Source organism: Bos javanicus, chromosome 8, assembly GCF_032452875.1.
Source record: "Bos javanicus breed banteng chromosome 8, ARS-OSU_banteng_1.0, whole genome shotgun sequence".
NCBI classification, from domain to species: domain Eukaryota; kingdom Metazoa; phylum Chordata; class Mammalia; order Artiodactyla; family Bovidae; genus Bos; species Bos javanicus.
Window position 1 is genome coordinate 10,581,993 of NC_083875.1, and position 22,792 is coordinate 10,604,784.

A 22,792-nucleotide genomic window follows, 5' to 3' on the forward strand; every position below is an offset into this window, starting at 1 on the left:
ATACACTTCTCTCTGAATCACCATCTCCACCATGACTGCCCCATCCAGGCCACCAGCACCCCTCACCTGGGCTCCTGCAATAGCCTTTCAACTCTGTCTGCTCTTTCCCCCATCATCCCACAGTATCATATTTCTCTCTGCTCAAAACCCTCCCCTTGCACCCTCACACACTGAGAATAAAACCTTCAGTCCTCACCATGGCCTACATGTGCCGCCTCTGTCTCCTCCAACCTCCTCTCAAGCTCTACTCTGGATCATTCCACCCAGGGTACACAGGGTCCCCCTGCCATGGCCTGAGCACAACAAGCTTCCTGCACTTCCTGTTCTCTGTACATCCCCCCAGAATTTACATGGTCCATTCTCCCACTTCCCTCAGGCTTCTGCTCAAATGTCACCTCTTCAAAAAAGTCCTCCTAGGCACCCTATTTAAAGGAGCTGTACTCTTTATAGAGAACAGAACTAAAAATTAAGGATTGAGGGCCTCGGCTGTCAGGGACCTACAAACAAGCGAGTTCACAGCCTAGAGATGGACAGTGTTTTGAGTGGGCAAGACTACACGGTGAACAGCAAAGTCCCCTTTGTAAAACTGCAAAAGGACCGAGTTTGATGTTCTTGTTTCCACAGGATGCTCCAACAAGGCCACCCTATATACTATTTTCCAAAATGTAAAGCAGAGTGAAAAAGATGTGTTAATTGGTCAGAATAAACCAGTAACCTGAACCAATATTTTGGGTGGGGCTGTGTATCAGAGACCAGCTGGAGGCTCCTGCCCACCCAGACGCAGCCTCCTACTGACGGCAACATTAACTCTGGACAAAAATACCAAAAGAGCATTACCTAAAGACACCAGACTGAGCAGAAGGCGACACATTATGAAGGGGAGCCAAAATTTAGGAAGGAATTACTGACATGGGGAGAATCACCGCCGCTTTCCCCTTGAGGGTAGACCAGAGCTGGTACCAAGGTTAGCTTAAACTTGCATACAGCACCCAGCTGTTCTGGCCTGAGGAATAAGAGGAAAGAGCCTGGGGCAACCACCACCCCTGGAAGAAAGGAGTTGCAGCAGAGAGAGAACCAGACAGGAGAGCTCCAAGTTCTGTGTATAAAGCTCCCAGTCTCCAGGTCACCCCAGAACCATGCATTCTTTCTGCTGTTCACAAGCAGACCAGCTACAGATAAAAAGGCTGAACTAACATTTGTGTTGCCACCCAAGAGAACTTGCTGTCCAACCAAATTAACTTCCCGCTAAAACTAAAAGCTCAACACTTTTCAGAGAAATAAAACAAAATCCACAGTCTTCGCGACATTCACAATTTAATACAAAACTGTTTGCTGTACAAAGAACCAGACTAACCAGAAGAATATGACCCCCAATTACAATGAATACTCAACCCATATGCTGGAATTAGCAGACCAAGAGGTTAAAGCAGCTAACATAACTGCACTCATTGAAGTGAAGTAGGGACTTCCTAGGTGGTCCAGCGGTTAAGAATCTGCCTTCCAATGCAAGGGACGTGGGTTTGATCCCTGATCAGAGAACTAAGATTCCACACGGCAAGGAGCAAGAAAGCCCGTGTGCTTAACTACTGAGCCCTCACGCTCCAGAGCCCCTGTGCCACAACTAGTGAGTCCATGCACAGCAATGAAAGATCCCACGTGAACCAATGAAGACTCCACGTGCTGCAACGAAGACTCAATGCAGCCAAATAAATAAAATAAGTTTTTAAACGAGGTGTATTCAGAATGGGAAAAAACGAAACAGGAAATCTCAGGAGAGAAACAGAAACTATTATTTTTAAAAACGTGGAAATTCTTAAACTGGAAAACACAGTATCTGAAATATAAAACTGACTCAATGAAGAACAGTGTAGACACCAAAGTCAGCAAATGTGACGACATATCAACAGAAATTATCAAAGATAAAAAATGATTTTTAAACAATGAAGAGAGCTGCCGAAAACTGCAAGACAGTATCAAAATGCCTAGTATAGTATAATGGACAAATAAAATTGTAAAATATATTTTTTAATGCCTAGTATACACAGAATGAAGTCCCCAAAGAGGAAAAAAATACCTGAACAAATATTGAATAAAAAATTCCCCAAATATAATTTTAAAATACATAAATTACTAGATTTAAGAGCCTTGTTGTTTAGTTGCTAAGTGTTGTCCCACTCTTTGTGACTCCATGGACTGTAGCCCACCAGGCTCATCTGTTCATGAGATTTCCCAGACAAGAATACTGGAGTGAGTTGCCATTTCCTTCTCCAGGGGATCTTCCCCACCCAGGCATCGAACCCACATCTCCTGCACTGGCAGGCGGGTTCTTTATCACTAAGCCACCTGGGATAAGCCCTTAAGAGACTAAGTGAAGCCCAATCAGAACACAGATCAAAGAAAACCACGCAGAGGCGCATCACAGTCAAACTGCTGGAAACCACGTGTATAGAAAAAGTCTTCAAAGTGGCCAGAGAAAAATAACACACTACCTATGGGGAAATAAATATTTGAGAAATCACTGACTATCACTACAAACAACGGCAGCCAGGAAACAGTGGAAAATCTTTAAGATGCATGAAAGTGCTGACTTCCCCCCTAGAAGGGAGCTTTTCAAAAGGCAGGCCTTCAAATCCCCTGGCCCAACGCCACCCTCCATTTGACTTCCATTAAACATTCATGACATTCCACTCAAGGAGCTAAGGAACCCGATTCAACTGCTCACAAACAAGTAAGAGACAGAAAGATACCTCTGGTGCAGCCATCCCTACCATCCCGGTGAGAGACCCCACCTCCCTGTGGGCAGCACTGTCAATTCGAACAGGCCCTACCTGATCTCAACTGAAACTCTCTTTACATAAAGCATGCTGGGCAGGAGGGTGGCAGTGAAAATCACACTTACTCTCTGCCAGACCCAGAGTAGCTTCCCCCTTGCTTGGTAAGTAATGGAAAAGAGAGAGGGATTTCACCACAGGCCCCAGTAGGTACGCCTGAGACAACCCTGCTCTCTACTTGAACACCGAGGGCTCAACAGACTTCACAGCCCACAGACAGACAGCATTTGTGCCCGCTGCTACGATGGCACCCTGAGCAGAAGACACCCACAGACTGCCCAACATTTTCTGAAGTGGCAGGTAGGCTCCTGGGTTGCTTCTTTTAGCTCAAATCATCTTCCCTGAAGGAATGGAACCTGAAAGACTGCCCGGTCATCTTATAGAGATCTACTGTTAACTATAACAAAATGAACAAAGAGGTCACATCTGCATCCTCGGCGGAAAACCCACTCTCAGACGGCTCCTAACACTACCACTTCCCACCGCGGAGGGCCACCCTCCCTCTCAGCCCACCGTGACAGCTCTGTGCCCCAGAGGGTGGCAGCTCAACTGCTGCCCAAAAACCCTGCCTCTCCTACATACTGAATAGAAAGCAGTCCAAATATTTAGAGAATGGGGTGAAATTTTCCAGCTTGAAAGAGTTTCTTCTTTTTTCACAGGAATTAGGGAGAAAGACAAAAAAAAAAAAAAATGTGTACCACTAATACGGACAAGCTATTCAGAGCTGCCCCCAGCCTGGAGAGTTTCTGGCCCTTTCTGACTAAGCATGGTATTGCTGCAATGAGTGGCTCAGTAATCAAAGAGAACGATTTATCTCCCACCAGAGTTAAAAGGAAGGACTCATTGTGGCAAGCACTCTGCTGCACTTCAGACACTGTTAACCGTGGCGGCATCAGCTTCTCCACGTCCCTAACAAATTTACAGAAAACTCAGCAAAATGGAAAACACAGGCTGCTTTGCTAATGAGGAGCATCGACCTTTCACAGAACGATTTTTTTTTTTTTTTAATTTTGATGACATTCAAAAAGTTGTAACTAGGAAAGAAAAAAAGTGAAACGTATTTGGGAAGAAGTCTAGAGAGAAATCTCCCTGTCTACAAAGCTTTCTTAATATACAAAATAAATTCTGGGGTCAAAAGTTTGCAGCACCCTACAGTCTTTGAAGAGTCTCTGATTATAAATTCAATTAAATAAAATACAAGAAAAGATTAGCAGCAGTAGGAAGAAAGTAGCGGCATTTGTAAAAAAAAAAGAAAACAAAGATTTGTACAAGAGAAGAAAGGTAGTAACAGTTAAGACACAAGGGAAATTAAGTCGTGGGTACAAGGAGGTTTATCAGTGAAGTGAGTCCTTAACATAAGCAGAACATCCATGCTGACTTCCATCTCCTTTGACATGAAGGAATAAATAGGAATCAAATAATTATTGGGCACTTTTCCAGTATATTAAAAAGCAGAGACATTACTTTGCCAACAAAGGTCCATCTAGTCAAAGCTATGGTTTTTCCAGTAGTCATGTATGGATGTGATAGTTGGACTATAAAGAAAGTGGAACGCCAAAGAATTGATGCTCTTGAACTGTGGTGTTGGAGAAGACTCCTGAGAGTCCCTTGGACTGCAAGGAGATCCAACAAGTCCCTCCTAAAGGAAATCGGTCCTGAATATTCATTGGAAGGACTGATGCTAAAGCCGAACCTCCAATACTTTGGCCACCTGATGTGAAGAACTGCCTCAGTGGAAAAGACCCTGATGCTGGGAAGGATTGAAGGCGGGAGGAGAACAGGACGACAGAGGATGAGATGGTTGGGTGGCATCACCGACTCAATGGACATGAGTTTGAGGAAACTCCAGGAGTTGGTGAGCGACAGGGAGGCCTGGTGTGCTGCAGTCCATGGGGTCACAAAAAGTCTGACATGACTGAGCGACTTAACTGACTACTTGTATTATCTCAGTGAAAGAAAAAGTGGCTCAGTCATGTCAGACTCTTTGAGACGCCATGGACTATACAGCCCATGGAATTCTCCAGGCCAGAATGCATGGGTAGCCTTTCCCTTCTCCGGGGGATCTTCCGAACCCAGGGATCGAACCCAGGTCTCCGACACTGCAGGTGGATTCTTTACCAATGAGCTATCAGGGAAGCCCTGTATTATCTTAGATCCCTCTTTAATCCTGAAGTCAAAGGAGTTAATTAACTTATCAAAGATCACAAAATGACTATTTAATCCTAGGTCTCTACTGTGCCAAAACTCATACTTTCCCATTTACCATAATGCTGATTAGAAAATATTTCATGTGAATTAGCTCCTCAATGAAATAAATATTTTAAAAACTGGTCTAGCCTAAACGTTCCCTTTCAAGGCAAATTCTTGCTAAAAACGACTAATTTTCTTAAGCAAGCGTCTAGCAGTGATGGCTTATCAGACTTTGGCCCCTCTTTGCTGCCTTTTCTGGAAAGTACCTGTGCTGCATGGTAAAGTGTTGCCATGTGGCTTGACATCTGTTCTTAGGCCTCACATGTAAGAGAAATGGGTAATCTCCTTCTAGATGGACAAACTTACAACAGAAGGTGGATAAACAAAGTACTCAGAACTAAAGCTCTATCCTGCATATTTGGCTATTACTTTTCCTGTAGAATACATCATCCTAACCATAACAGAGAAGAGTTTTATGAGAATGAAACTACAGAAAAGGTCCAAGGTCTCCAACTCCCAAAATACCAAACCCTGACACCAGTCTCCCAGAGGAAGACAGTCCTGTGAAATGGAACAGGTCTCCTTCCTAAACCCTTTGGGAGATGATTAAAACCACAGCTCCTGGAATCAGACACACTAAAAGCTCAGCTCCTCCACAAATGCTAATCGTGACCCTGGGCAAAATACTTAACATGTCTAAGCCTCAGTTAAGAAATCATACTAGCTCATAACTGTTACTGTAAGCTCTATAAACTCTAAAATTATGAGTGCTTCTTAAATAAACGTCAGCTTTTCATCATCATTCTCATCGTCAGCCCCTTTGTAAGGACAGAGAAGATGTCTACGAGGTCAATGACAGGGTTTTGTAAACCTTCACAGGGCCAGTATCAGTCTCCCTATGGGAACGTCTTAGGGGCCTTTGGAAGTGAGCAGCAGAGAACTGGCAAGACCTGAAAGAACTCAAACAGAAGCAAGGGTAAGAATCTGAATAGGTTAAAAAAAAAACACACACAGCATCTTTACAGGAAAGAGAGCATCAAGAATGAACTAGCCTCTGGCGCGGTAAAGAAACCGCTCGTGGCTCTATCATTACCATGATGGGGACCCCAATGTCAGGCCACACCAGGTCCTCTGACGGCAGCTTGGGAGAATTCCACACCACCACGACCTTGTTCAGGTAAGGGAGGCCGTTCAGCCTCTCTAAGGAGTTCATGAGCACCTCCTCCCGCTCGTAAGTCAACATTACCACCGTGAACTGCTCCCGAGGGACGTTGCCGCCCAGCGCAGCCTGAAACTCCTTGCCGGAGCCCCCGGCCCCGCCACCAATGGGCCGGAATCCGGTCCCTGAGCCCAGGAACTTGGCCTCCGAGGGCAGCACGGGGTCAAAGGGCGTGTGGGGGAAGAGATGGAAAGGCCCCGGGGCGGAGTTCCAGCTGCGGTAGAGGTCGGTGACGGTGAGGGTAAAGTTGCGGAGGTACTTGGGCGAGGCGTAGGGCGGCTCGGTCTCCACCGGACCCAGGTCCAGGTCCCCGGTGTCCGCCATGTTGGGGTCGGTGCCGGCCGCCTTGCCCGAGCGGTGCGGGATCTCGGCCGCGGCCTCCTCCCGGATGGGAGCGGCTGGGATCTGGATGCGCGTCCGGATCACGGCCAGCACGGTGCTGAAGATACTGTCTGTGGTGGAGAAGTAGGTCTCCCAGAGGAAGCGGCCCTGGCGCCGCATGGCCAGCAGGTCGCTGTCCGAGAGGCTCCGCAGCAGGAAGTGGACCTCAGTGACCCGCGGCTTGGGCACCACCAGCGCCGCCTCGCTCCACTGCAGCACGTCCTGGTAGGGGAGCTGCACGTGCTCCCCCAGCACCACCGGGACAGCCCCGACCTCCAGGGCCTCGAAGAGCCGGGTAGCACACCCTGAGGACACAAGCAGGCGCGGGTCCCCCGGCGTGATGATGAGGGCAAAGGTGGAGAGCTTCAGGAGCTCCAGGCGGTCCTCCCGCTCGCCGCACAGCGCCCACTCAGTCGGCAGGCTGGCTCTCGGCTGGCTCTTACAGGTGAATTCCACCAGGACCTGATCGAGCTTGCTGTCTTGGACGGCCTTGAGGGTGGCGATGATCCGATCGTCGTAGTCGGCCGGGGGGTCCCCCTCCATCTCCTCCTCAAAGGAGCGGGCCTCCTGAAGGCTGGATCTCAGCGACTCTATCTTCTCGCCCTGGAAGGTGAAGAGGTATTTCCGCTTCACCGGCACCTGTGGTGGGATTTCCATGAAGTTGGGCTCCGACATGGCGTGGACTAGGGGCGACACCACCAAGTCAAAGCCAGGCCGGTACTGGGCCGCATAGAAGGTGGACTGGGCCACCATGGCCCGGCCGGTGCTGACGTTGTACAGTAAGTTCTGGGTGTCCGACTTCCGAGACAGGCTGATGATGACGTGGTTGTGGCCGTCCGTGCGCCAGTGCGGGAGGGACAACAGCTGCTTCTCCAGGTCGGCGGGCCGCAGCACGGCGGGCTCCTGCATCTCCCCTACTAGGATCACATAAAGGCAGGCGATGTCCGCATTGTCGGTGACATAAACGTTGGCTCGGGCCGTGGCCTGGAAAGCCTGCTTGACCAAGGGATCCAGGTAGCTGCCAAAGGCGAACTGGTCACTGTCATAAACATAGACGGGGAAACCAGAGGTCAGAGGGCACCGGGAATAATCGAAGCAATTGTGCAGCCGGCAGCCCCGCTGGGCCTTGGGGGGCGGGAGGCCGGCATCGTCCTTCTCCGGGAGCAGGCGGATAGGCAGGGAGAGCTTGGGCTGGTTCTGCGCCATCAGCTCCTTGTAGGAATGCTCTGTCTGGCTGATGACGTTCTTGAGCTGAAGCAGGTCCTGCTTGGCATTCTCGATGCTCTTCTTGCAGGCCTCAATCTTCAGGTTCAGCTTGGCGATTTCACTGTTCAGCTCCTGCCGCTTGGCTTCCAGCTGCAGGAGCTCCTCGCTCACGGACTCGCGGATGCGGCACAGGTCCAACACGTGCTTCACCTCGCAGAGTTCGCTGCCGGCCCGCGGGCCGAAGATGCGCTTGCCCGCCTCATCTGCCTCGTCCAGGGTGGTGAGATAATAGTGAGCGATGAGGGGGAAGAACACCAGGATGATGAACAGCGTGAAGCTGAGCCACGTGAGCCGAATGCGGTTGGACCAGCGCAGCATGCAGGTTTGACCTCCGTTCCCCGCGCCCCCATTCCGCAACATGGTATAGCCCGTCATGAGTCCCTCTGCGGCTCTTGCCTCCGCTGGTCACGTTGGCTCACTCGCCATAACCACGGGTTTCTAGTGGGCCAGGCTCAGCCTCTTCTCACTCAACACGCTTTCCCAAGAGTTAGTGTGCTCCCTGGACAAGGCACCAAGTAGAATGGAAATTTCATCTTCCTCAGCTGTGACTGAAATGGTCTCTGACCCTACTCCAGCAGATTCTGAGTTCTAGCTGTAGGCCAAAGAACATGTCCTTAATCTCTGTCAAAAGCCAGAGGGTACCACATGGTTGCTGAGGTGGGAGGGCGAAGGTCCCTGATGGTGGAGCCAGGGAAAAGCACCCCGGAATCAGACAGACCTCCTCAACCGCCATAGCTCTTGTTCCTTGGTTTCGCTGACCAACACATACGCATAGTTACTTTTCACAGCTATAAGGTAGCTGGTTAGGACAGAAATAAATGCCAGCCTCTTAAGTGTCACTGCCAATATTCAGGCCTGCAAAAGAAAGAGAAGTGTGTCAGTCTTGATGACCTTATGCTCAACAATCTTGCTTCCCCACTTCTGAAACTTTTTGGAAAATGCCTAAATCTTGTAAGACAGAACAATGGATTGGATCACTGGTGTGTGCCTCGAAGAATATTTTAAATCCAATACAGGTTTTATTTTTTGGCATGGATATTGTACTTGGAGTTATTAATAGTAAGAGATGGATTAGGTAAGTGTCCAAAAGCAGTTTCAGACACACCCACTTTCTTCCAATTAGAGCCGTACAAAATGATTAGCAGCTACATTCAACAAAGGGCAAAAATGTTCATAACAATTTGTTATTTGAGACTTAGGCATCGTGGTGAGACAGAGAAACACCCTCCTATCTATGTTCATTACTGACAGGAAAATTGCCTCTTTAAGTATTGGGGAAAAGCAAAAAAAAACAAAAAAAAACAAAAAAAAAAACACCTCTGTGAGGAGCTCCATTTATTATATTCAAAGTGGTGGAAAAGAGCTGAAGAGAACTCTCTGGATCTTCACCAGCAGTGGGTGCAGTAATCCAGAGACAAAAATGTATTTCCCAGCTTGCTTCTCATTTATCTTCTATATAAATAGTAACTTGGTCTTTCAGAAAGAACGCTGTACTTAGAAATGGGGATATTATTTCTTATCTTTTACAGAGATTTGCTGTGAGACTTTAGGCCTCATGTTTCTAATCTCCCAAAACAAAGATAAATGCGTGGAGATAACAATACATTGTGTTGCTATGAAAATAAAGGAGGATACTTTAGGTTAATAAATCTTGAACCAGCATTCCCAGTCCTTTTCTCTTACCAAACTTTACTATCACAAGTTATAAAACTTTTGCACTTGCTTTCTCCTCAATTTCAGTACATCTAGAAGTAAAAAAAAAAAAAAAGGGCTTCTTTTGTGTCTCAGATGGTAAAGCGTCTGCCTGCAATGCAGGAGACCTGGGTTTGATCCCTGGGTCAGGAAGATCCCCCTGGAGAAGGAAATGGCAACCCACTCCAGCATTCTTGCCTGGAAAATCCTATGGTCAGAGTAACCTGATAGGTTACAGTCCATAGGGTCACAAAGAGTCGGACACAACTAAGAGACTTCACTTCATGCCAAAAATACCTCCAACTTCCTTCATTCATTTCCTCCAAAGAGTATTCATCATACTCCTTCATGTCTAAGACATGCTAAGTATAACCGTGGGAGAAGCTAGGATGTAAAATAATCTTTGACCTCAGGGAACTACTTTTAGCCTAAAAAACACACAAACAGCAAGGAAACTACCCCAAGACAGTGTAAAATGAGAGGTAATTTATGGCCAGCATTTGGCTCAGACGGTAAAAGCATCTGCCTGCAGTGCCAGAGACCCGGGTTCCATTCCTGGGTCGGGAAGATCCCCTGGAGAAGGAAATGGCAATCCACTCCAGTGCTCTTGCCTGGAAAATCCCATGGACGGAAGAGCCTGGTAGGCTACAGTCCATGGGGTCGCAAAGAGTTGGACACGACTGAGCGATTTCACTTTCACTTTATGGATGCTCAGTCAGTCTCTCTAGCTTCCACCTTTGCTAACCATGTGTAACTATTAAATGTTTGATAGAGTCATCTCTCCTTTTAGATAAAAATAGAAAGTGATGACAATGTTACTAAGAGGTTTGAGTAAGCAGACCATGAGATAAGGACAACAAAACCCAAATAGTAATCAATCATGGAAAAAAACCTAAACTTGGGTAATTTAGTTTAGCAGCTTACCAAATATCCATGTAGGTCAATATTAAAGCATTATCCTTTTAATTCAAATGTTAAAAATATCCTTTTTTGTTTTCAAAATAAAAAAATGTGCTCTGCATTTATGAGCAAATCCTAACAAAGAAAGGATGGGGTGGAGGAAAACAAGTGGCAAAATCCGGGCGACTCGGCCGCTCCACCCCCTCTCACCCTGTGGCTCAGGCCCCTCCTCTCTGGCTCACGCAGCACTGCGCTTCGGTGCATCATCTCCTGAAACAGTCACCTCCGGGGCTTCTCTCCTGATAGAAGACAGAGAAGCGACAAGCTATTAGGGAAATACTCAATACTGAAGAATTTATTAACTGTCCACTGTGAAAAGGCTTCTCATGTATACAAGGCAATCACAGAATTTATTGTTCAAATGGAGACAGTATTTTAAGTGAAAAGCGGTCCTATCAATAAATACACTTGGACAATAAGCATAAATTGGCACTCTCAAAGGCAAACCATCCAGCTATATGGTTACCTGTTTATGTGCTCCAAGAGGGAATAAACCAAAGCACTAAAATGTAGAAAAGTCCTTACCTTTTAGAAGTATATACTGAGATATTTACCGACGATTTATCTGGAATTTGCTTAAAAATAAATAGGACAAGCGTGGTGGTAAGAACTCTGGGGTATCAGTGAAACAAGATGAGTCATGACCAGACTGCTGTTGACACTGAATGATGGGGAGAAACTCGGGCCTGCTTTTACATGTGTTTAACATTTTTCATATTAAAAACTCAAAAACAAACTATACAGAGTCTAAACAAGATGTCTTTAAAAAGTCACCTGGAGACTGACTACACAATCTCATATTGCTAGCACCACCAACTTACAGTGAACAGAACTGGAAAAAGAAACAAGTGCCCTGATGGAAACCAGTAATTCAACATTGACTCTAAAATTTCTATCCCCATCAAGTTCCATCTCTTTTACTGGAATTAGGCAAAAGTGTCATCAGTGCTCTGAAGCATGAACTTTCTTTCCCAAACAGCTAAATCCATCATTTCAAGCACAAAAGAAAAACAGAAACACTTAGAATCTCTTCTGCCATTCTCTGGAGCATGATAATGAAGGTACGAGGATCTAGAAATAAGTCACATGAAACACTGATAAGGAGCAGTCTCCTTATCCATGTAACTCCACATGCAATACACACGCCTCACTGATTCTGTCATCTGCCACTGCACTGAACGCCCAACTTGTCAGCCTGCGCCCTACGATGCCTTCTACACGCAGCAACCAGAAGCATCATTTTAAACTTTGAGTTCAACCATGGCTCTCCGTCCCTTAAAAACGTTCAGCGCTCTCCCACTGCACTGCCAGGTCCTTCATAACTAGCTCCTGAAAGTCGCTCAGTCGTGTCCGACTCTTTGCAAACCCATGGACTATACAGTCCATGGAATTCTCCAGGCCAGAACACTGGAATGGGTAGCCTTTCCCTTCTCCAGGGGATCTTCCCAACCCAGGGATCAAAGCCAGGTCTCCCACATTGCAGGCTGATTCTTTACCAGCTGAGCCACAAGGGAAGCCCTAGCTCGTGACCACCAAGCTACTCTCTCTCCCACAGGACATCCCTGCCGCACGTGCTTGCTCAGCTTGAGCTGCACTGGCCACCTTTCAATTCCTCAACTGCCCAAGCTCTCAACTGCTTCAGAGGCCTTCTACCTGCTGATCTTTCCATCTCAAATGCTCTTCCCCAGGCTCCCCTCTGGCTGACTCCTCACCCTTCAGATTTTCACTTCTTGATATTCTCGTTTAAAGCAGCCTTTCTTAGCCCCTGACACTTTCTGGCACTGACCTACTGATCTCCTTCATAATATCTCTTTCCTGACTTTTTATTACCTATCTTTCCCAACAAAACCTCACTGTTGGGGGTAGGAACCTTGTCTGCCTGGACCACTGCCCCGTATCACCAGGTCTCAGCACAGTGCCAGGCACATGGTTAGCTTCTCTGTAAACAACTGTTAAATAAATGAATTATATCACCAATTACTTTCCCATTCTACAAATTCTCAACTTTCCCTTGGTTGCCCGTGACACTGCACTCTCTGGTATTCCACCTGTCTCCCTGACTCGTCCCTTTCTGCTTTGCTGGCACCCACTGGTGCTCCTACCTCATACAAAAAGTGCTCCCCAAGGCTTCTGACATAATCTGATAATGAATCCATCCATTCAGATGGCTTCAACCCCCAAAGCTACTACTCCCACCCTAGCCTTTCTGCTCTGCACTAGCAGACCAGCATTTCCAGCTCCCAAAGGAGGTGACAAGAGAATGAGATGGTTGGATGACATCACTGACTCAATGGACATGAATCTGAGCAAACTCTGGGAGATAGTGAAGGACAGGGAAGCCTGACGTGCTGCAGTTCACAGGGTCGCAAAGAGTCAGACACAATTTAGCGGCTACCTCGTCTAGGACACAGCATAGCCACTTAGTGATTCCAAATATTCCCTCTTTCCAAAAACTTTAAAATCTGCCCAAGATACTACATTCTTCCCCTTTTACAAACTAGAAACAATGTGATATACAGGAAAGAGTATAGACCTCCTGGCCAGACCTGGATCAAATCACAGCTTGGCAAGCTCTTAGATGGTCACTTAACCATGATGAGCTGCAGTTTTTTCATAAGTAAAAAACTCATGTTCAGAATTGTTATAAAAATTAGATAGTAAAAATCACCCTGCACAGAATCTCAATTTTGTAGTCTATTATTGGCTACAAGTCCTGGAGTTATTTTTAGATCTGCCAAACTATATCCATTCTTTTTATAATAATTATAGTAACAATATATTTATAATAATAATTTACAATGTGTGCATTTATCCCTTCCTTTTATTCTACTGTCTTCACCCTAATACTGGACCATAACAAACCATTATGCCTAATCTCAATTCCCCATCAATTTATCCTGTGCATTACTCTGAATCAGAGTAACGATTCAGTTACTCTGCAATACTCAGTATTCTTTTCATCTAATAAAGCTTTAGCTTGAATAATTTCAACTGATCTGATTTTGAGTTTACCACATCTTTCTTCTGCTATATCTAGTTAAAGGTTAATTCCACCCAATAAATTCTTAATTTCAGGCATTATACATTTCAGTTCTGGAATGTCCATTAAGTCCCTTGTTAGAGATTCCATTTCTCTACTGAAATTCTTCACTATTTATTTTTTGCATCTCTTATTCTATTTTCTTTAGCATATTTATAAGAGTAAAATTCCTTACCTAATTTTACTGTCTGGCACACCTGTAGACTTTATTCTACTATTTTTCTCTTGATTGTACATCCTGTTTACCTGTTTCTTTGCAATCTTAAGATTTTTTTTACTGTGTTCTAGACATTGTTTAAAAGTACTATAAATACAGTAGTAAATACAATTTCCCCAAGAGATGGCATATTTTCTGTCAGGCAGTTAGAAGGAATATAATTATCTAGAGATTCTCATTACCCCTAGAAATACTTTTTGCCTTAAAGTTTACTCTGGCTGATATTAGTATCAGTCACTCAGCTTTTGTAAAAAAAATTTCATTGTTGTGATAAAACATATACAACATAAAACTGCCATCTTAATTATTTTCAAAGAGTATAGCTTGTAGCATTAATTACAGTCAAAATGTTGTACAACCATCATTACCATTTCCAAAAGTTTTCCATCACCTCAAGCAGAACTCTGTAACCAGGAGGTGGTAACTCACCTCCCTGTTCCCCGTTCAGTTCAGTTCAGTCACTCCATCCTGACTCTTTATGACCCTACAGACTGTAGCACACCAGGTCTCCCTGTCCCTCACCAACTCTTGGAGTTTACTCAAACTCATGTCCATTGAGTCGGTGATGCCATCCAACCATCTCATCCTCTGTCGTCCCCTTCTCCTCCTGCCCCCAGTCCGTCCCAGTTTCAGATACAACATCAGTCCTTCCAATGAACACTCAGGACTGATCTCCCTTAGGATGGACTGGTTGGATCTCCTTGCACTCCAAGGGACTCTCAAAAGTCTTCTCCAACACCACAGTTCAAAAGCATCAATTCTTCCGCGCTCAGCTTTCTTTATAGTCCAACTCTCACATCCATATATGACCACTGGAAAAACCATAGTTTTGACTAGATGGACCTTTGTTGACAAAGTAATGTCTCTGCTTTTTAATATGCTATCTAGGTTGGTCATAACTTTTCTTCCAAGGAGCAAGCGTCTTTTGATTTCATGGCTGCAGTCACCATCTGCAGTGATTTTGGAGCCCCCAAAAATAAAGTCTGTCACTGTTTTCACTGCCTCCCCATCTATTTGCCATGAAGTGATGGGACCAGATGCCATGATCTTAGTTTTCTGAATGTTGAGTTTTAAGCCAACTTTTTCACTCTCCTCTTTCACTTTTATCAAGAGGCTCTTGATAGTGTTTCTTCACTTTCTGCCATAACTGTGCTGTCATCTGCATATCTGAGGTTATTGATATTTCTCCCAGCAATCTTGATTCCAGCTTGTGCTTCTTCCAGTCCAGCGTTTCTCATGATGTACTCTGCATATAAGTTAAATAAGCAGGGTGACAATATACAGCCTTGACATACTCCTTTTCCTATTTGGAACCAGTCTGTTGTTCCATGTCCAGTTCCAACTGTTGCTTCCTGACCTGCATACAGATTTCTTAGGAGGCAGGTCAGGTGGTCTGGTATTCCCATCTCTTTCAGAATTTTCCACAGTTTATTGTGATCCACACAGTCGAGGGCTCTGGCATAGTCAATAAAGCAGAAATAGATGCTTTTCTGGAACTCTCTTGCTTTTTCCACGACCCAGCGGATGTTGGCAATTTGATCTCTGGTTCCTCTACCTTTTCTAAAATCAGCTTGAACATCAGGAAGTTCACGGTTCACATATTGCTGAAGCCTGGCTTGGAGAATTTTAAGCATCACTTTACTAGCGTGTGAGATGAGTGCAATTGTGTGGTAGTTTTAGCATCCTTTGGCATTGCCTTTCTTTGGGATTGGAAGGAAAACTGACCTTTTCCAGTCCTGTGGCCACTGCTGAGTTTTCCAAATTTGCTGGCATATTGAGTACAGCACTTTCACAGCATCATCTTTTAGGATTTGAAATAGCTCAACTGGAATTCCATCACCCCCACTAGCTTTGTTCGTAGTGATGCTTCCTAAGGCCCATTTGACTTCGCATTTCAGAATGTCTGGCTTTAGGTAAGTGATCACACCACCATGATTAACCGAGTTGTGAAGTTCTTTTTTGTATAGTTCTGTGTATTCTTGCCACATCTTCTTAATATCTTCTGCTTCTGTTAGATCCAGACCATTTCTGTCCTTTATTGTGCCCATCTTTGCATAAAATGTTCCCCTGGTATCTCTAATTTTCTTGAAGAGATCTCTAGTCTTTCCCATTCTATTGTTTTCCTCTATTTCTTTGCTTTGATCACTGAGGAAGGCTTTCTTATCTCTCCTTGCTATTCTTGGGAACTCTGCATTCAAATGGCTATATCTTTCCTTTTCTCCTTGCTTTTTGCTTCCCTTCTTTTCACAGCTATTTGTAAGGCCTCCTCAAACAACCATTTTGCCTTTTTGCATTTCTTTTTCTTGGGGATGATCTTGATCACTGCCTCCTATACAATGTCATGAACCTCCGTCCATAGTTCTTCAGGCACTCTATCAGATCTAATCCCTTGAATCTATTTGTCACTTCCACTATATAAGCATAAGGGATTTGATTCAGGTCATACCTGCATGGTCTACTGGTTTTCCCCCCCTTTCTTCAATTTAAGTCTGAATTTGGCAATAAGGAGTTCATGATCTGAGCCACAGTCAGCTCCCGGTCTTGTTTTTGCTGACTGTATAGAGCTTCTCCATCTTTGGCTGCAAAGAATATAATCAATCCCAGCCCCTGGTAATCTCTACTTTACTGTCTCTACGAACTTGCCTTTTCTAAATATTCATAAGGAATACCATACAATATCTGTCTTTATGGAACGCACTTATTTCACTTAGCATGTTTCAATGTTCATCTGTGTTGCAGCACAGAACTTCATCCTTCTTTTTGACTGAATAATATTCCATGGTAGGCACATCCCGCCACTTTGTTTATCCACTGAACTCTCAATGGATATTCGGGCACTGCCTGCCACTTGGTCGGACACTCAGCTCTCAGCTAATATTTGCCTAGCTTAACTTTTTCCATTCTTTTCCCAGCAAACTTTCCATGTCTTTCCTTATATTTAGGTGCCCCTTAGAAACACTTGAGAACAATATTTCATTCTTTTAATAGAACTCTAATTTAACAACCTTTGACTTTAAACTAGTGTTTGATCTACTTACACTTTTGTGATACATTAAGATTTACTAACAGTCTTTTTTGAAGAGGGGTTACTTATCACTTTTGTCTATTTCCCATCTCTTTCCTGACTTTTAGTTGATAAGTTTGTTATGTTTTTTAAACCCTCTACCACGTTACTTTGCCCACAAAGGTCCGTCTAGTCAAGGCTATGGTTTTTCCAGTAGTCATGTACGGCTGTGAGAGTTGGACTATGAAGAAAGCTGAGCACCGAAGAATTGATGCTTTTGAACTGTGGTGTTGGGAGAAGACTCTTGAGAGTCCCTTGGACTGCAAGGAGATCCAACCAGTCCATTCTGAAGGAGATCAGTCCTGGGTGTTCTTTGGAAGGACTCATGTTGAAGCTGAAACTCCAATACTTTGGCCACCTCATGCGAAGAGTTGACTCATTGGAAAAGACTCTGATGCTGGGAGGGATTGGGGGCAGGAGGAGAAGGGGACGACAGAGGATGAGATGGCTGGATGGCATCACCAATAGATGGACGTGAGTCTGAGTGAACTCCAGGAGTTGTGATGGACAGGGAGGCCTGGCGTGCTGCAATTCATGGGGTCACAAAGAGTCGGACGCGACTGAACTAAACTGAACCAGTCTGGAAGTTATATATTCAATTTATGACATTAATTGAAAGTTTAACATTATCTCTAGTATTCTGTCCCTCTTCTCAATTAATAAAAGATCTTCACCTATGACTGGAGCTTCCCTGGTGGCTCAGAGGTAAAGAATCCATCTGCCAAGCAGGACGCATTGAGTTCAATCTCTAGATCGGGAAGATCCCCTGGAGAAGGAAATGGCAACCCACTCCAGTATTCTTGCCTGGGAAATCCCATGGACAAGGGAGTCTGACGGGCTATAGTCCATGGGGTCGCAAAGAGTCGGACACGACTTAGCGACTAAACAACTTTACCTATGATGACCTCTCTTGACTTTTACATCAATACTGACTGATATTTTAGCTCCACCATGTTTCTACCCACTCAACATTAGCCTTACTATCATAAATGCAATTCGTACTTGTTTAGATTCACCCACATAGTTACCAAGCTCCTTACTCAGAGCTCTACTTCTTTCTACATTTCATTCCTTCCCTCTGATTATTTCTTTTTTCCTAAAGTAGTTCCTCCAGTCAGAGTCTGTTGGTGGTGAATTTTATGTGAAACACTTTATTTCACCCTAAATCCTAAATAATGATCCAACTGCATGCACCAGTCTAGAGTAATAATTCCTTTCCACCAACTGAAGAATCCTCTGGATTCTATTACTGTTGCTGAGAAGTGAGATGTCGGTCTAACTATTGTACCTTGTGGATAACCTGACTCTTCATGCTGGCTATATTTAAGATCTCTTCAGCTTTGGAGTTCTTCTATGTCTACATGTAGAATCTGGAGCAGGGGGCAGGAGCGGGAGGTGAGTGGGATGCTCGGCACTCTAACTTTCTGGTTCTTAAGATGCGTGTCTTTCATTATTCTAGAAAACGTTCAATCATTATCTGTTTGTTTGTTTAGTCATTAACTCTTTGTATAGGACCTGTCATTCATTCTCTCCTTTTTGAAGGTATGACATATGTCAGACTTCCTCATTCCATTCTCCATGTCTTTAAACCTTTCCTCTGTATTCTTTTACCCTTTGTGCTACCATCTGGAAATGCCCTCGTTATCTACCCAGTTGAAGGGTCAGGAGATGTTTTTAGTAAAGAGCCAGAGAGTAAACATACTAGGCTTTGGGAGCCACATCCAGTTTAAGTAGAATATTTTCATTTGTCTCTTTTTTATATCCTTTAAAAATATAAAAAACCATTCTTACCATCCAAAACAAACCACAACCGAGATTTAGCCCACAGGCCACAGTTGGCCAACTCTTGATCTAACTCATTAATTCTCTCTCTTGTGTCTAAGGGGTTGTTTATCCAAACCACTGGGTTTTGATTTCAATGACTCTTTTACATTTCCAGAAATTCTGTTGGCTTCTTCTTTAAAACCTGCCTTCTTTTTATGATAGCACCTACTCTTTCTCACGTTTTCTGTTCCTGCCCTTCATGTGCTGAGTCTCTTCTGTCTGCTGATTCTATTATCATCAGCTTTGGACTGCTTTTTATGTCGATCTCTCAGTCTGGAGAGTCTCCCAGAAGCCACAAGTAAATGTAAATTTGAACACAAAACTCATATGAAGGGAAAATGGTTCTGAGTTCTCAGTGAATATTCCCTTCCCCAACCAGTTCTGGAGCTTGCTAACAGAGACTTTATCTTTTTCTAGTCTACCCATTCCTTTAGTGAATGTTCAACCTTTTGAAGATCCATACTCTCATCTGGTGTCTCAGTCTGACATTCACAGGCACAAGGCTCTTTCTCTTATTTCTGTGGGAACTAAACTGCAAGTTACCAAAACTGGCAAATACCTTAAGAGACTATAGCATCAGACTGTTCATCAGATGCTTTTTAAATCCCCAACCTCTCCTGCCCCCATTCCACTTTTTTAATTTTAATGAGAATTTCTTTCCTGAAAGCAAAATATGCATTGTGTAGCAAGGAGTTTATATTAATCTAGTCTGCTATTTTGCTAAAACCAGAGACCTCCTCCAGTCTTCACTATACACATGAATAAACATGCTTACAAAAATGGGACATATGTTCCTTTCTGTAATCTGATGTTTCCCAAAGACCCACATCATTACGTGCTATACCATATGATGGTCAATAACTGAAGACAGAAACATCATAATTTGTTTAACCAATCCTCTTTTGTTAGACATTTGTTTTCAATTTTTCATCATAATCAAAGCTCTAACAACTATTCTTGTAGCTATCTTTGCACACATCCACCGTGGATACACATCCACGGGTATCTCCTCAGGAAAGAAAAAAAAAATTTAACATGGGTCAGTGCAAGAATATCTTATTTTAAAAATTACTGTCGACTAAAAAGATGGCCATTTATCCTCCCACCAACAACACAGAGGGCATCTGTTGCCCAAGAGCTGACCAGTCACAGTGTGACAGAGACGGTTTTTACTCCACCAGTATGGATCTGCTCTCCTCCATTCCCCTCTCTGCCTTACAGTTTGGCTGGAATCGGAAGACTAGTTCCTGCCAGAGGGAACATGAGAAGAAGCAGGGTATCATTTCCCATACAAGGCTCTTAAGAACAGGGATGGATTCTTCTTCCCTCAACTACTTGAGAGAATGAAAGGAAAAAACTCTAAAACTATGGAGTGGCGAGATTAAAAGCAACCCAGCCCTCTGGGTCACCACTGCAGAGAGTCACTTGAATGGGGAAGAGTGAGAAACTTTGGTTATCTCAGGCCACTAAGATTTCTGAGTCTGTTGCTGCAGTTAAGCATTAATTAACCGAACAAATCCAACTGAATGCTATTAAAAAAAAAAAAAACAGTTTGATAAAATGTCATTCTACAGTTTTGATTTACCCTTTATAACCAGAGGTCAAACAATTTGAGCTCATTAAGTATCTGTGCTTCTCATTTCATTCACTATCGGTTCACCTGCTTTGCCAAATTTTCTACCTCTGAAAGTGTTTTTCTAACCACAACAGTTGGTTGTCTGTATCACTCTCCTGACGAACTTCAACTGTTCCTTAGCTTCATCTAAGCAATTTGTTTCTCTCCAGCTGGATGCAGAAACTATTTTTCTCGCCACTTTTGAAACTCCTCTACAAAATACCACATAGTTCTGGGTGCCAGGTCACTGCTCAATAAATAATTATACTAGTTGAAAGTCTTAGTTTACATTTTCATTTTCAAACAAGTTTGAGATTTAGAGCCTATGGAGTCTTGATTCAAGGGAAATGAAACACTGAAAATAAAGAGAGACTTTCACAGCTGGGAGGAGGCTTGCAGGCCATCTGGACTTGCAGCCAGAATCTCTGGTTCAGAACTAAGCTTTGAAATTTTAAGAATATTACATAATTTCCTTCTTACAGTGATACTGAAAATCCCTACGTACCTCCAGGGTTATTGTGGGGATGAAATAAGATTATAGATAGATGGATACTTATGTTAGAAAAGAGGGAACATTTCAGATCAATAACCTGAACTCCTATTTCAAGAACCTACAAGAACAAAATAAAGTAAGCAGAAGGAAAGGAATAATAAAGAGGATAAATCAATGAAATCAAAAACATACAGACAAAACTCAATAAAACGAAGAGGTTCCTCAACAATTCTGACAAACCTGCTCAAGACTGACAAAGAAGGAAGAGATACAAATCACCAACAATGGGAATGAAACAGGATATCACACAAGTCCTGCAGGCATCAAAAGGCTAATAAAGGAAGACTAGGAACAACTCAACACACCTGAGTTTGACGACTCAGACAAGGGGCCAATGCCTCGAGAAACACAAACGGCCACACTCACCCGGTAGGAAACAGTCCTCCAACTATGAAACAAACTGACTTTGTACTTTTAAAATTACAACAGAAACGTCCCCCAAAAGAAATGTCCAGCCCCGAATGCTTCCACTGGAGAATTTCTACCAAGTGTTTAAAGTACTGGGTTGGCCAAAAAGTTCCTTCAGGTTTTTCCACTGCATCTTATTGGCCAACCCAACATAATGATCTATTACATACACTCTCTTCCAGAGTGGGGGGACACCTCCCAGTCCATCTTACCAGCCCTGATACCCAAACCAAAGAAAGCACCAAAAAAGAAAATGACAGATACATCTCTCTCATCAATATAAGACAAAAATACTGAATAATAGTGAACAGAATTCAGTAATATTTAAAAAGAATTAATTGATTAGTACATCGCTCTTAGGTAGAGAAGTGTTATTTTAACATTGTTGATCTTACCCGGAAGCATGAATATTCATTCTCTCCATTTAGCCACACCTTTATTTCTCCTATCAAACAGTTTTGCCATCCTCATCCCTGCCCCAATGTCTCATATTAAGTTACTGTGTATTCTCCATAATTTACTCATCCATTCTCTGGTCCTCCACCTCAGCAGCTCATCCTCCGGAACCTTTCACCACTCCTTAAGTGCAGTCTGTCCTCGGGGGTTTATCCCTTGTCCTCTTCTCTCTTTCCCTATCTTTATTTACTGGAGTTTGCCAACAGCTTCAATCAGCACCCCCTGACAGGATGACTATGAAAGTTACCTCTCTAATCTTGACCTCCTTCTCCAGTGGTCAGCAACACAGACATCTACCCCTCAATGTTCCAATGGCAGCAAGGGTACATCTCGGAGTATAAGGAGGTTCCGTTAGTGTCTTCTCCCAGTAAGGAGGGAAAAGTTCAAAATATCATGTACAGACATTTACCACTCAGATCATTGCCGACGCCGTAACTTTTTTACTCCTTTCTTAACCAAAATATTTTTGCTGATAAATGGAAATTCTTCATCTGTTAGCCATTCACTGGAAGGCTTGAAACTAGTTACATTTCTGGAAGCTGAAATGGTAAGTAACTCAAGTCAAAGGTCCAGGACATCTGCTGAGGAGTTAGCTGGGGCTTAGAGTTCTCAGTCAGAATTCCTCGTGTGCTTGTCTTGTGCTTTCACCTCCTCCCTCCTACACCTTAACATACCTGCCACTCTACCATCACCTCCTCTTCGAGTGCCTTCTCCTCTAACACTCCTTCCGTCTCAGTGGGAACATTACCAGCGATAAGGACCCTGCTTTCAAGAGTCTGTTGATAGTACAACCATCCTACTGACTCGACTTCTCTTCTTTTACAACTAAAATACTCTGATATTGAAACTTCCTATCATGGACCTGGCATATCTCTCTGTTCATTTAGGTCTTCTTTAATGTCTTTCAACAAAGTTGTATAATTTTCTTCATTTAAGAAAAAAAAAACACTAAACTGAGCTAAAGTAAAACACTCAATGAAGAGAGACAAAAAGAAAAAAAAAACAGAAGGGAGAGACGCAGGGAGTAAACAGCTGGTTCCACTTGGGCTGCAGTTATGCATATATCTGAAACGCGT

General features: G+C 43.9%; 1 protein-coding gene across 4 annotated transcripts in view; it reads right to left on the minus strand.

Annotated features, from left to right (window-relative positions):
* Nucleotides 1-22,792, minus strand: part of EXTL3 (exostosin like glycosyltransferase 3) — a 144,071-nt gene that overhangs the window by 43,627 nt on the left and 77,652 nt on the right. For all 4 annotated transcript variants that reach the window (XM_061426805.1, XM_061426807.1, XM_061426804.1 and 1 more), the window contains exons 2-3: nt 10,690-10,778; nt 6,115-8,742 (exon numbers count right to left, since the gene is read on the minus strand). In XM_061426805.1, the coding sequence (XP_061282789.1) occupies nt 6,115-8,262 (2,148 nt within the window). In that variant the 5' untranslated portion in view covers nt 8,263-8,742; nt 10,690-10,778. The remainder of the gene's footprint in view (nt 1-6,114; nt 8,743-10,689; nt 10,779-22,792) is intronic.